Source organism: Vanellus vanellus (genome assembly GCF_965231255.1).
Source record: "Vanellus vanellus genome assembly, chromosome: 6".
Taxonomy (NCBI): Eukaryota; Metazoa; Chordata; class Aves; order Charadriiformes; family Charadriidae; genus Vanellus; species Vanellus vanellus.
The window spans coordinates 46,256,089-46,271,182 of NC_138911.1; the positions used below are offsets into that span (position 1 = coordinate 46,256,089).

General features: G+C 42.2%; 1 protein-coding gene across 1 annotated transcript in view; it reads left to right on the top strand.

Moving 5' to 3' along the window:
* The window catches only part of TTLL5 (tubulin tyrosine ligase like 5), a gene marked incomplete at its 5' end in the record, with an annotated part of 134,973 nt that overhangs the window by 103,927 nt on the left and 15,952 nt on the right, over nt 1-15,094 (top strand). Inside the window, 2 exons of the mRNA XM_082485216.1 lie at nt 4,396-4,573; nt 12,381-12,601. Coding sequence (XP_082341342.1) covers nt 4,396-4,573; nt 12,381-12,601 — 399 coding nt within the window. The remainder of the gene's footprint in view (nt 1-4,395; nt 4,574-12,380; nt 12,602-15,094) is intronic.

A 15,094-nucleotide genomic window follows, 5' to 3' on the forward strand; every position in this document is an offset into this window, starting at 1 on the left:
CTTATCTGGGCACTATTATGTCCTAAAGAATCTTTTGGTGGCTATAGATCATATATTAGTTAAAACAGAAAAAGTGGATTAAAATAGGTTAGAAACCAAATGAAAACATTTGAGAGTTCATTGAAGTGAACGAAGGTTGGAGCAAGGCAGCAATCCCAGTGCATATTTAAAAATTGGACCATCAGTCCTCAGTATTTGCATTTCCGTAATAGTTAATCATCTGCAATGTATCTCAAAACAAAAGAAATGAGGATCAAAGAAACAATACTAAAGTTTCGCCATTCAGTTAGTGGCCCTCACAACACTACAGACTGCAGTCACTGTACATCATCTCTGGCACAAAGCCAGTTTGGCTATCAGCAGGTCAAGCTCTAGTAGAGTTTTCATTTACATCAGTTTTCTCTTTTCCATTTCATCTTGACTTTAATGTTTTAGAACAAATCAATCAATCTTTAGCTTCCCAAACATTCTTTTGGATCAAAGGATAAATTTTATGCATCGCAAGGTTCTGTGCTGGAGGTAGATATGAGAGAAGTTGGAACAGACATTTGTTTCTAGAATTAATCATATCACTTGCATGAATATCTTAGAGTGCTTGATTGAATTATCTAACTTCTGACAGAGGCCTGAGACAGGTTTAGTTTCAGACTCCTGATGCATAAACAATACTGGTTACGTTTTCACAGACCAGATGGACTATCTAGTTCAATGTCCTGCTCAGACAGTAGCCCATGGAAGATTCTGTGGGAAGAGCATTAGGTAATGTTATGGAACGGTGATACTTCCCCAGTACTCTCTGGGGCTCGGTAATAGATGATTTTCTGGCCAGGAGGTGGTATCTTTATATATAAAGAGTGTTAGTAGCTCTTGCTTCTGTAGGTTTGTCTAATCATTTTTGAACCCCTGTAAACTTTTGGTGTCCTTAGCATCCCTAGTAAGAAGGTATCCACAGTTTAATTATCTGTTATGAAAAAAACCTACCTCCTTTTGTTTGTTTTGAACTGCCCACCTTCATTTGTTTTTTCCTGTGTCTTGTATCATGAGAAGTAATTGTTCTCTATTCTCCTTCTCCCTGAAGCTCATGACTTTATAGATGTTTTTCATATTTCTTTTCAGTTATCCTTTTTCCAAGCTGAAGAGTCCTTATTTATTTAGTCATTCCTCAATATATAAGCTGTTCCATACCTTTGATCATCTCTACAGCATTTCTTTGTACTTTTTCCAGTTCTACAGTGTGCTTTTTTGAGCAGGGAGGAGGGACAGGGGTTAGAACTATCCTCAGTCTGCAGGAGATGGATGCCATTTTAGTTTATATGGTAGAATAGTGGTGTTCTTGGGTTTGTTCCCTGTGCCTTTCCTAATAATTCCTAATAGTTCCTAACACTGAGTTTGCCTTTTGAGAGTATTTTAGTGATGTTTTCGTAGAATAATCTATTATAGCTGTAGCTATAAGGTCTCATTCCTGAACAGAAATAACTAGATCAACATCCATCACTGCATAAAACTGGGATTGTGTTTCCCTGGGTACATGACTTTGTAGTTATTAAATTGAATGTCATCTACTGATTTAATGTCTGCTTATTCAGCAGTGTGATGTTTTTTTCCACACTTCTCAGTCACTTTCAGTTTTTCAGCAGCAAACTTTTTTTATTTCAGTCTTTTTTTTTTTTCCCAGATCACTTATAATTGTTTTGAACAGTAGAGACCGCAGCACAGATTCTTGTGGGACCCCAGTGGTAGTCTCGTTCCATTGTGGAAACTGTCTGTTTATTCTAGCTCTGACTTCATGTGTGTTAACTAGTTATGAAATGCGTGAGAGGTAACCCCTTTATCCTATGTTGGCTTATTTTATTTAGGAGCATTTTGAATGAACTTACCAAATTTCTCAATTGAGAAATCCCTGGTGTGAAAAAGTTACTCTAGGCAGATGGACAAATACAATTGTTGTTTAGTTCAAAACAGAGGTATTGAAGATCAGAATCTTTCAGTAGTACTGATAAGGAATTAATCAGGCTGTTTACTGAGCACTAACATGACTTTGATGGAGCTCCTGAATGCTCTTCAGCTTTCTATCTGGTGCGGTTGATGTTTGTTTCAGGGGCTGATCTGCAGTAACCTCCAGCTATCTGGGTGCATCCCAGTCCCAGCACAGTCCTTTGTGCTTTTCAACTGTCAGCACGACCTGACCTTACTGGGGCGTAACAGAGACTCCAGCTGCTTCACACAAGGAAAAAGTCCAATGAGCTCTAACGTCAGAATGGATGGTGGAGTCTGTATCTAGGCAGTGGAAGGAGCAGATACTACCCTTGGGATGGGAATTGAGTCCAGGTGACAGCAACTTGCTGATAACCCCTGTGGTGAGCTAGTGGGATTGGAGAGGAGACAGCTGAGGCTCATTTCAAAGATTCCTTGTATGTTGACATGTCCTCCTTTAAGTTATGCTTTTTGTAGTCTCCTGTGCCCAGTTGGGGACAGTGCTGGGAGGCCAGCAGCACACATACATCCATGGATCCAGAGCAGAGCAACTGCAGGTAACACCACAGTAGTAGTATATCATGACCCCATTACTGGGGCAGAAGAGGGAAGACAGGTTCAGAAGAGGGAAGCAGCTCTCCCAAGGTTAACCACAAAGCCAGATTCAGACCTATATAACTTGGGTTTCAAGGCCTGAGTACTTCCAGCAACATTACAGCTATCGCTTTCCCAAGCACCGGTGAAAGGAAAAGAACTGAAAGACTGAGAATCTTGTAGCAAAAGGGAGCATGGAGTGAGTCATTTACCCAGTGTTGCAAGGTACAGTGAGGTACAATGGAAACAAAGGACTGAGGAAGCATGGGTGGGATCCCTTGAACAGAGAAGTCTAGAGAAGGCTACCTACAGCTAATGGCCCATAAGAGCAAAAGTGGTAGTGGTGCTCCAAGCAGGAGGAAGCCCAGAGAACACAGGGTGGAGATGCTGGCAGCTGAACTCCTTTTCCATTGGGTTGTCTTACTCTCTGTTGCTGAGGAGCTGAGTATGGAGAGTGACCCTTTAGTGTTTAGAGTCCTTGTGCTCAATTTGCTTTGAAATGGGTGCATTAGGTTATTTTTGAGGGAGAGTACTTAGGGCTGGCAGTTGCTTCTGGTTTTGTTTGAAACTTCCTTCTAAGTATTTTAAGGGTTTACTGTGATGATGAAGCTTGTGGGGAAAGGTGCAACACATTCAAGGGAAGCTGTGACATGTTCAAAGAATCGAAGTCATAAGTTTTGATAAGATCCTGAAGCAAGGTGATTGCAGTTAACTCCCTTGCCAAAACCATCACCTACACTGCATGAAATGTAAAAGACATCAAGTATCTTGCATCCCAGTTACTTATGACATGCATAGGAAGTACAAATGAAGTTTGCCCTGGGAATCAAAGGAAATACTTGCAAAGAGTGGCTGACAGAAACATGACAGAGATCAGCAGAAACATGGAAAGCTCAGGCATTGAAGACTGAAGGTTTTATTAGCCGGAGTGTCAGGATTCAGTGGGTCATATGGCATCCTGTCCTGTGAGCACAGGCTGTGTGAGTTGCTGGGCCATTGTAGCCTCTTCAGGACACCTTGTGGTCCTGTCAGTCTTGCCACCTGCTCTCTGCAAAGCCTCTCAGCCTTGTGTAGAAGTCTCTCACTGAGGCTTACAAACTTCAAAGCGAGCCAGTGAGCTTCTGTTGGTACTTATCATGTTGCAGGCCACAGCTGAACTCCCACCGTATAAGCCTGGGTTGTAAGAGCTCCTGCCTCTTTACAGGAAGCCTTTTCTCCTCTGGGAAAGGCTTGCATTACTCTGATGAAAGAAATGAGCCTATCTTCAGTCCCCTTGGGTCCTTTGGATTGTAACTGTATGGAGTCAATATGTGCCCTAGTTGCAACCTCACCCCTACCAGTCCTTTATCCTCCCTGTGGATATTGTACTGCATGTCTGTGTGCTGTTCCACTCTCACTGCAGCATGTGTGTGCTTGGTGTAAGCCTTGTGTTAGTGTATTAACAAAATCTCTACAAATCCAAATAAATAATTATCTCATTAGTGATGGGAATCCTTAGCTCTCTTCCTGCTGCAACTCTGCTTCTCTTCAATGCTAATCAGCCACAGACATGCTCCACTTCAGACTTTTTCCTTCTCTTTTCCTTTGTTCTCCTCAAGCATGGTGTTACAGCTAGTAATATAGTCCCAGCCTGGAATTCAAGAAACTCCTTAGCAAGATGGCAGTTGGCACGTGGCACCTCTAGCAGGTTTTGTGCTTGTTGGAGCTGCTTAATACAAATTCATAGCTGGCTAAGTATTAAGTGATTTTTAGGAAGCAGCATTGCCTTGTAAGCAGGAGTCCCTTATATGCAGAGTGGTGAAAGTGTGATGGCTTTTCTTTTCTCAGAGCTCCAGAGAATCATCGTTTTGCCTGGGAAGGAGAGATGGAGAACAGTGTCTTCAACAAGGTGACACAGGATCCACTGGTACATCCCAACTGTCAGGTCCATTTTGCTGTGCAGCAACTTCAGCAGCAGAAACTTCAGTCACGACAGCTGTTGGAGCAAAGCCAAGCTCGACAACAGGTAACTAAGAAAAAATCCTGCCTGGGATGTAGCAGTGTTGACTGAGTCTTAGATGTGCAGAACCAACTTAGAATCAGTTCATATGGCATAGCTTTTGTGAAGGAAGTAGCTCTTCAAGTGGGTTGCAACAAAACTAATATTACCTGAAGTGATTTTGATAGCATTTTGATACTGTAGTTCCCAATGGCTTCTTCCACTGCACTGGCATCCTCCTCTATTTGGATACTGGCATACTGCTGCTTGCTTTTCTTCACCAGTTCAGGGCATCCCCTTATAGTGCCTCAGACAGCCTTAGAACTGTCTACAGTCTCCACAGTGCTTTGTCACTTAACTTCATCACTGATCATATGTTCCTGCTTTGACTTGAGTTCTTCTTGGGTAGTGCTTCAAGCTGGGTCGCTGTTGTATTTCAGTGTTTCTAAACATAGTGTCTTGAAATTATGTTGGCGACTGTGTCCTCTGTGGCAAACAGACCCCATCAAGGCTTCATCTTGACTAAATTCTCCTCCTCCTGGTTGTTTTCTCATATGATGCAGTTATCAAAAGAGCAGTATGTTAAGGGGACTAAGAAATTTAGGAGAATCTTCATTCTTTTAAAGAAATGTATTAATTTCTTTTAAGAGCCTTCAGTGTGCAGGAGGCACGGCCACTGACACTAGTGTCAGATGCAAGTTTTTTCTGCAATCCTGAAAACTTTCTCCAGGCCTCCTACACGTTTTGTTATTGCCATATTTAAGATCTCCTTTCACTGCTTTGCATGGAACCGACAGATACACGACTCCTTTGTTAAAATTGCGAGGAGAAAAGATGGGCTAAGTGTCCAACAGCTAGAGGAAATATGAAAAAGGGTTCGTATTACTGATGTTCTGGATGACACCTAGATGCCAAGGGTGGACCACTGTGTCTGGAACAGCATTTCCATCCTGCCTGGATTACTTTCCAAGGTTACAAGAGTTCATTGATGCACTCATTACCTTTCTTTGTTATTATTGAGAGAAAGGCGTGTGTGTTGTTCTGAGTGATGTCCAAAAGGCTTCCCTGCTAAAGGGAAGGAAGTCTTTGGGTGAACAAACTTTCACTCAGAAGAGATTGGTCTCCGTTTGGAAGGAGCTATTTGCTGGGGAGACTGGCAGGACTCGACTCCAGCAAAACCATGAACAGAGCTAATACGCGGAGGTCTGAACACCCACTCTCCCTCCTGTGAAGCAAATGAGTCACTAGTCAGGATCCTTGAGAATAGGTTAAAGGCAATTTGCCCTCATCATTTTCTGGGGTACCTTGAAGGAGAGGTTTTTCTGCCTTTGCTCATTGCAGTCATTTCAAGGTCCTCACTTAGCCATGCAGTTTCCATCCTCACATTCCCTCACCTACAGTCTTCTCGCTCCCCCTCTGAGCAGAAGGTCGTCTTTTCATCTCCATCCAAGGGGCTCTGGGTGGGCAGCTGCGGCTGCTCATGAGCTCAGGAAAGGGCTGTAAGATGGCTTGTGCCTGTGAGGAGGCTGGAGCTGGCCATGGGGTCTGGCTGAACCCTCTTCTAATTGCTGGCGTTGAGCTGATGTTATTCTTGGCCTGGGACAGAGCCATTACTCAGGAGTTTCTGTTAAAGTGATTCTTTGTTAAACATCCTCTCACCCCCACATCATCCCCCTCCTTTTTCTCCCTCCCTTCTTCTCAGCCAAGCAGTTTGGAGTTGCAGTATTGAGGCTATTGTTCCTCAGGGCTCAGGCTGCACTGAAATTGCCATTAATGAATAAAGGTATTTGCTGAACATAGAGGCTTTCAGACTTTCTGCAGTAAAACCCACATCTTAATAAAATTATTGTCTCTTGGACACTTCCTCTGCCATGAGACATTGTATGGAGTCAGCCAGACCTCCCCTTCCAGTCACAGTTGCAGAGATCCTCTGATGCCCCTCCCAGTTACTGCACTACCCTCATCTTCATCTGTCTATCCCCTGCTCCCTCTGTAGGTTCCTGTCACTAACCTCTTCCTTCTGCTAGTTAGCTTCTCAGACTTCAGTCCTTTGACTCAGCCTTTTCAAGAACTGCCTTCTCTCTTCTACTGCTCACACACTCCCTGCCCTGCATCTCCTTCCCACTCATGCTGCTTTGACTTCCATCCCACCTATTCCCGCTGGCCGTCATTTGTCCTCTCATTTTCCCCACAGTTGATGTAGCTTATCCTAGCCTGCATGGCTTTACCACATTTCCTAGTCAGTGTCACCTCAGCCACCCATCTCCTGTTGCCTACTCTTTCCCTTTTGTTCCTTATCACGTATTGAGATCTACTCCATCCTTTGTCTTTCCTACAACATTCAGGTTCCTCAGCCTCCTCTCAACGGAAGAAATATATCCCTTGATATATATCACTTGAAAGAGTGTAATGATCTCTCTACTTTGGGGAACACATGCAGGATATCTCCAAGCCTGTTTCATCTGATTGCTCAAGTTCTTGTTATGGTTGGAAGGCAGGCTAGTCCTTTGTCAGTAGTTGAAGTGCATTTATTAATAAATTTCAAGGCACACCCTGAGTATGGCATGACCATACGACATGACTAGATGCCAGTCTTTCCTTCTCTCTGTGACAAATGGACTAGTTGTTTTTATATGGATAGCATGTGAACAAGTAACAGAAGCACCATGATTAATAACTTAGGCAAATGCTTCTGCCTGTATGTTAACCAGTTTGATATGTTGGAGATGAGATGGATGCGTCAGAAAGCATGGAAGTACCTAGTCAAGTATTTGTGTAATAAGAATACCCCCATCTGCTATACTGTGGATGTATCTTATCATGAAGGCTTATTGCATACGTCTTTGTGGGAGCACCCGCTCTTGGTTGAGCACTTTCCAGATGCTTAAGAATGATTGCTACTCTCTAAATTGTTAAATGCCTGGAGGAGAAGTCAATACTGTCTAGGTGGAGGAAAAGGAATAATAACCAATTTTCGTTCATTGTATGTGAAAGTTAGTTCACGCAGTGTAGTGTGGTGCAAATAGATCTTTGATGCCAGAATAGGTACTTCATTCCCTGGACAGAAAGAAAACCACCAAACTGACTGGATGAGCATCTAACAAACAAATAGATGCAGTGATAGGGCCCAGGAACAGAGACAATACAGAGCCTGAGGAAAAAATAGAATGGGGTAGAGTTTGAAAGTGGAGACAAGAAGCTTAAATCCGATATCAACAAAATCAAGGAACAAGAATTACAAAATCAAACCAAAACACAAGAAAAACAGGCTTATAGCAGTATTTTTAATGTTTAAAGGAGTCTTCATGTGACACGTTATGACCTAGATGTTAGTATCACTGCTGCAGTTGGCAAGGCAGTTAATATACCATCATTGTTTATTCTCTAATTGTTTCCTGTACTGGAAAGATGCCAGTAGCTGTTAGGGAGGTTCCTCCTTCTCTGTGTGGCTATGTTCTGTCTGCTTAGCTTAGCATCTGCTGGGTTTAGAATTTTATGCCAAACATTTCACAAGGAGAAAAAGCTAAATTAAAACAAGAAAAGCAGAGTCGTATAGTGGAATGATCTCCATCAGTCCTGCTTATATCAAAAAAGCTCATGGTAAGCAAGACATCATGTTAATGAGTTGTGTGGTCAGTTATGATCACATTTGCAATCAGAATTTTAAGTAGATTTTATGCTATAAAACATTGGGCTACATTAATCTTAATTAATCCTCAATCCTTTAAAAATGGTATGTTCTCGAGATATTCCTGACTTTATGAAGTTCAGCAAAATTTTTTTCTTTTAATGTATGTGACTCTCTTCTGAATTCCCTACAGTTTATTTAGATTGGGAATGTTGAGTATTCAGATTAATATTTGCAGTATTCCTAGAACTACACTATTCCTGCCTGAGGACACAGGGACTCTTTGAATGCAGCCTTAAATAACATTAAACTGGTTTCTAAACTATTATGTATTGGACTGCTGTCAGATTTGCAGTCTCTCTTCCCCTTCAATCTCTTGTTCATTCTTGTTTTGCAGCTTTCTCCCTCAGATTGTTTTCCCACTAAATTAGCTAACTGCCATTTTTCCTGTTTAAGTCTTGTGATACTGATGAGTCAAAGTCTCAGTCTAAGTAAAGCAGAACAACTGTTCTGAAAGCAGTAGTTTGTGATGATTTATACCAGCTGAAATTTTGTCCCCATGTTTCTGATCCTGTCACTATTATTAGAATTATGGTAATGCCCAGACGTATTAAGTATCTTTCCAGTACAATGATATGGCCCAATCCTTGCCATAGAGAGCTCCCTGTACAAGAGGGGGACAAAAGACAAGGCATCGTCACCTTACTTTAATATATTTTAGTCTTGTTCTGAAGAATTTACCAAGGAACACATGCTACAGGACAATCTGTGCATACCATGAATTTGCTCTTCTTTAAATTTCTTGATGACCCCAAAATGCTCCTTTTACTGCAGTTTAACACTATGACAGTTAATAGTACATTTTGAACCTGTTCTTTATCTCCACTTTGTGAATTTTCAACTCAACTGATTGTTGCATCCAAACTATTCTAACTGATTGCATTCGTGTGTGTTCAAAATAATCTCTGCCAAACAATTTACATGACTCCAATGGTCTTCCAAGCCTTTTAATTCTCTGTATTTTTGCAATTGCAGTTGCTTGTCTAAAAATGGTGGGGTTTATTTTCTTGGGTTTGTGGGGTTTTTTCTTTTTTTTTAATTTAAATCCTCATCATTGTTTATTGCTTGTAAACATCTCAGTTTCCAGCACCTAGAGACTTGGAACTAGCTGCACAGATCCTTATGCAATACATGTGTATGTGCATCTGTCTGTCAGTTCACATACGCTGCTGAGTCTCTCATTGTTTTCAGATTTGCTGATCAATTTAAACTGAATGACTATGGGATAGAAATATCAAAGCTATGTTTCATATAAATTTCACAAAAATAAAGAGCTATATATCTGGAAAGGGGATTCGGCTACTGTTCCCATTGAGGCAAAGGCTGCAGCATGAGGCCGATCCTAATTAGACAGCAGAAAATCAACACAAGAATGCCCCAAACCCATGAATGGAGGCATAATTTGGGGCATGCTTTATATTAGGTACTGTAAGATTCAGCCCCAAGATAGATTCACAGGAAATGAGCTTCATTACCTCCTCTGGTCACAGAATGAACATGTTTTTGCTTGCAACATTTGTTCTGTTACTGTGCGAGGGATGGGTGTTAGATACAGGGATAGTAAGTGCCAGGAACATTCTTTCTGTTTTTGAAGATCATTAATATATCTGCTTTTCTTCAAAGTACAACAGTACCTCCCTCGTTTTAATCATGAGCAGCCTAAGCTCAGCTGCTACTGTCTAATACACTTAGATGTGCATTGTCCTTACTGATAAGCTGTACGTGTTGAGATTTTCTAATTAAAAACTATTATTTTTGCATGGATAACACTTTGTGTATGGTGTTCATGTGTAGATGTGGAAGCAAGGAAAGGGATGACCTAATGAAGCAAATATGGGATTGGGAGTCAGGATCTTCTCTGAGCTCTCAACCTAGCTTTTCATATTGCTTCAGTCTATGGCTTCAGGTAAATTACTTTCTCTGTCAGTGCTAACATTCTTCACGTGCAAGATCGGGTTAATGCTGTCCTGCCTCCCCAGAGAATTATGCAAGAGAATTAACTCCTCGACATTGAGTTAAATCTGCCAGCCTGGTAACATTGTTCAAAGTTTTTTACTTGCAGCAGCAATAGTTGTAGGGTGCTACCTGCTTCAAGACTACCTCTGTCAGGGTTTGTCTAGGCTTCTGCTCTCCTTAGACCCTGAGCCTTCAGAATCCTGAGTGATGAGGTCTGTCTCCTACTTTTTGGATTTGCTAAAATCTCTTCCCAACCCTTCCTTTTTGTGGTCAGGCTCTGTTCTCCCAGCTGCCCTCTTTATTTGCACAGTAGCTTCTCCTGGTTTCCTGTCCTGTCCCCATGGGGTTCACAGCAGGGCAGTGTGCTTTGTAGCTGAATCCAGAAGCCATGGTCTGTGTCAGCTTCCAGTCTCCCCATCCTTGCCTGGAAAGCAGCCAAAATCTCAGCACAGCATGGAAACAAAGGCCTTTTTGGAAGACTGTTACCCCCAAGAAAAACACCCATGACCTTTCTTTAGGCAGGTCTCAGCCCAGCTTTTGCTGATCAGACGTTGTTAGAGCATCCATGCTTGTTGTTTCTTCAGAGTCATGGACCTCTTTGCCAATGCATGTTAACACAGGGAAGGGGTTAAGACTGTATGCTTTGTGGACTCCAGGATCTTAGTGATTTTAATAACAAAAGGAACTTACAGGAAATATGCATAATATCAAACAGAGCACAATGAAATGTCACCCTGAATAAGAAGGGGGTGCAGTGATTTGGTGGTCTCCATCCCAACCCCATGATGTGTCAGACTCAGAGGGAAGAGACTAAACCAAGTTCCATTTTAGTTTGTTTTGCTGAGGGGAGGTGGGGTGTGACTGCTATTTTCCAGACTTCTACACTTGTACCAGCTACTTACTCAAAATCTGAAAGCTGCAATCAAGGTAGAACTTCAGGGAAGGGAGAGGTTAAGAAGGATTGGGAGCTCAAGGGCATCTTGTCAGTAAGCTCTAGTTAGGAAACAGGCCTGTTTTGGCTCCTGCACTTCCTTTTCTCCCTAGAGCTCTGCCTGTCAGAAACGCCTTCCCACACACCACTGCCCTGCCATTTGCCAGAGAATTGCGGGGGAGAGGGGCTTTTCCTGTCTGTGTGCTGAGACTCAGCCAGCCCTCAGACTGTGGTTTTCTCTGGAGCCTGGAGCCCACTCACTGTGGCTCTGTGTGTTTTTCACCAGAGAAGAAACTGAGGACAAATGCAGCAAAGGGCACTGCTCCCAGGGTCACGCTGAGGTGACTGGCAAGCGCTCAGCTATTCCCCTCATCTCCTATCACTGACCTCTAGCTGCCAAACTACGTGGTTATGGTATTGCCTCTTTGCCCTGGGAATCTGACTGATTTCGAGGAAAGACAATGCAGAACTCCCAGCAGGTTGCTCCTTTCTGAAGAGCTGAGCGGTTTGCAGAGCTCCCGTAGGGAACCATTCCCTACTCCCTGTTTTGCTGGTCCACTGCTCAGTTCTCCACTGTCTCATAACATGCAGATTCTTTTGTTCCCTGTAACAAATCTCCAACATACTTACTCTCCCACCTGCTATAGGAATAGAAATATTTTCTGTTCCCTGGTATTACTGGGGGTTTCCTTTTTGTCAGCTGCTGACCTAAAGTCCCTTTTTCAGAGAAGGTACCCTAGAGCCTTTCTGTTATTCCAGCACCTACAGGGTTAGAGTGAAGAACTGGCATTGTAACATCTTCCCCATAACCTTTTTCTTTCCTGGAACTGTGTCTCAATCCCACCTCCCACACAAAGAATAATTTAGCAAGAGAAATGCAGAAAGTCAGTTGAAGCACTTAAAGATTTACTTCTTTGTGGATGGGAGCCTGCTGCAAGATTAGATTGAGGATAGGACCTCTTGGTTTTCAATCCAGAATAGTATCATTCTGTGGCAGTAATGAGCTTGTTTGCCTTCCTAGAAGTTAGTCCCAGCTTCTAAGGGTGTAAAATTCAGCTCTAAAACCTACTTCACTGACTTGACCACTTAACTCTTCTTTCTATGCATGGGACTGTCCCAGGAGCCCTGGAGTTGCCTTCACAAGGCAGATATCCCTCACAAAAATGTCACCTGCCTCCATCTGCACACTCAGCAATATTCAGAGAGGTAAACATCAATTACTATGGTATTTTTTCTTTTTTTTTTTTTTTTTTAACCAGGCTCTCTTTGCCAACTACTCACAATCCAGCACCAGCCATATATCTATGCCAGCTAGCTCTGATGCCCGCAAGACATCAAGTGCCACTTCTAGTATCCAGAAGGCAGCCAGTTTGCACAAAGTGATGCCGTTGCAGAGTACACCTTCTCAGCTGGTTCCAAAGCCTCCAGCAAACCACAGGCAGGCAGTGGTCAGAAAGGCTGCAGCCCAGAGGATTTCCAAGTAAGTTTTATCTCTTCCCATCCACAACAGGGAGTTGGCTCTGGCTCCCCCGAGAAGGAATATCAGAGAAGAACCTGTCTACATGTGACTCTGACGTAGATCTTCTTGGCTATGCTGTCCAAGATAAATCTCAGAGTAACCTGAGCTGTGTGTACTGAAATAGGTGTGCGCTATGTTGCAGTTCCATGTTTCACAATGGTAAGGTAGGTAAGACTGTAACATCATACAAACATAAGGACATAGGAACTGCCAGATTGAATCAGAGAAGTATTTGATACAGGGTGGGATTCAGTTACCTAAATACAGATTGCTAGTGACATTTTAGATGCCCAGGGCTATTCCACCTGACCTCCAGCTGCTGCTCCAGATGAGCACAAGTCTTCTGTAGATCATGTTGTTTCTGCTAGTCCCATGCAGATGTCTCAAATAACTTGAGAGTACCAAGTATGGAATAGACATATATGTTTAGGTACTTGAGTCACTCCCTCCATGCTTAATCTTTGGTGGGGGCTAGAATCTGGTGGGTCAGAAGAGGCTGCCAAAAAAACCCACCCCAAACCTCTCAATATCCTTAACAAGTTCATCTACCCTTCAGCCAAGTTTCCCTATAAATTTAACACAATGATTGACTTAATGCCTTCAAGCACAAGTGTTTATTTCATTTAAAGTGTTTATATCGTGCCTAGTGTAATGATAGCTTTCCTCATTATCTGTAGAAGTCCTTCTTTTAACTTTTACTAAGCTTTTAGTTACATAGTACTTTCCATTCTAAGGTAGATGCATTTGGCATATGTTATCTTTAAAAACAAACAAACACAAGTTGCCATGAAATGCTGCTTACTGCTTGTAAGTTTCCTTCCTTTCCATTTCTTGGTGTGTCTTCTCTTGTGCATTATGAGAGAATGTGAGCAAGACTTCTGGGTTTTCTTATGCTTTACCTTTTTTGGTAGCTTCCTCAGCTCTCTGTTTATCTCGTCTTAAATGATAGAACTGTTTTAGACTAAATCCTTCATTGGGTTTTTCCTCATATATCCTCAGACTTGTTTCATCCTTGAATACTGAAGGGCAAAAATTGCATTCATGGCTTCCTCCCTTATACTTACTCTACAGCCACAAGAATTGTAAAGCTTTCAGAACAGGTTCCTGTGAGGTTTCCTGATTCTGTGTTTGCTTCCTGTTCAAAAAGAGAAATTTTATATATTAAAAGATTACTGATGAAAGACAGCTTATGAATATGCTAGGGCACTCAGTGTGTGTGGATCAAATCTGGAACTGCAAGGCATATTTAAGGAGCTTGGGCAGAACTGCTTTGGGGAAGCTTGTGTATTTCCTGCCTGTACTCTTGCTATCTTAAGAGATAGCACACTGAATTAATCCCCTAAAACTATTTAAAAAGAAAACAAGTTGCTAGTAGACTATCAACTCAGCAAATGCAGATGTGAGCATCAGGTCTGGCAGGTATATGCTGGTGGGCTTACTATCTGATTTCTTTTATGTTGGGTAGCTTATGTTAGTGCAGGTGATAGGCTATGTCAGTGGGTTTCTCTGCTGGGCAGCAGGGATGTGTATTTGAAGATGCCGGTGTGCTGTGCTCACTTCTTGGCAGAGGAAATGTTTATCCTTGTGAGATGAAATTGCAGCTCCTTGGACAGACTTTACTTTGCTGCATTTTTGTGGTTTCTGCTCTGTGACAGGCAGGAGTGTGGGAAAACCGGAAAAAGTTCAGCACCAAAAATGCACAGAAGGGGGAAAAAAAGCAAAAGATTCCTTCAGAATTTCAGAAAACTAATCCAAGTATTGAAGGCTGCAAGGAGCCACTCCGGAAATACTTTCCAAGTTGCCTTTCAGTCTCCAGCATGAGGCTCCAAACCCATTCTTGCCATTCATGGGATCTTGCAGTAACATTTTTTCACTTACATGGAAAACAGCAGTGCCCAGCTATATTTCCAGCATAGTGAGAGCTGGTCGTTAAAAACTGCTATGTCTCAGTCTAATTTAATCTATTCATTGTTGTCAGGAAAAGACCAGAGAGGAGTCAACAGAGGAGAGTGAATGGAGAGAAGCCTCTGTGTCAAAAGAATATAGATTAGAGAAGAAAAAGATGTCTTGCATGCTCCAGCCTGTTCTTCACAGTCCTTGGTTATTCTGTACAAAAGTATTCTCGGACACTGTGTGTAGTCTGCTTTCAAAAGACTCCAATGGCACAAACCCCACCATGTGCTATAGAAGACTATTTAAGAATCTAGGCAACCTTATTACCAGAAAGTTTCTCCTGATGTGCAATCTGAATTTTTCCTTTGTTTCATCCTGTTGTACCTTGTTCCTCCTTCCCTAAACACTTTCCCTTGTAAATATTTTCCATCTTTTGAATATCCTTCTGCTACTTGGAGTTTCCTAATGTTGCTTAGACTTGTTGAGGTTTTGTTAACTTCAGATAGTAGTTCGACCTGCCAAGTCCTTAATTGTTTTGAATTTACTGTATTTTCTTCAGTT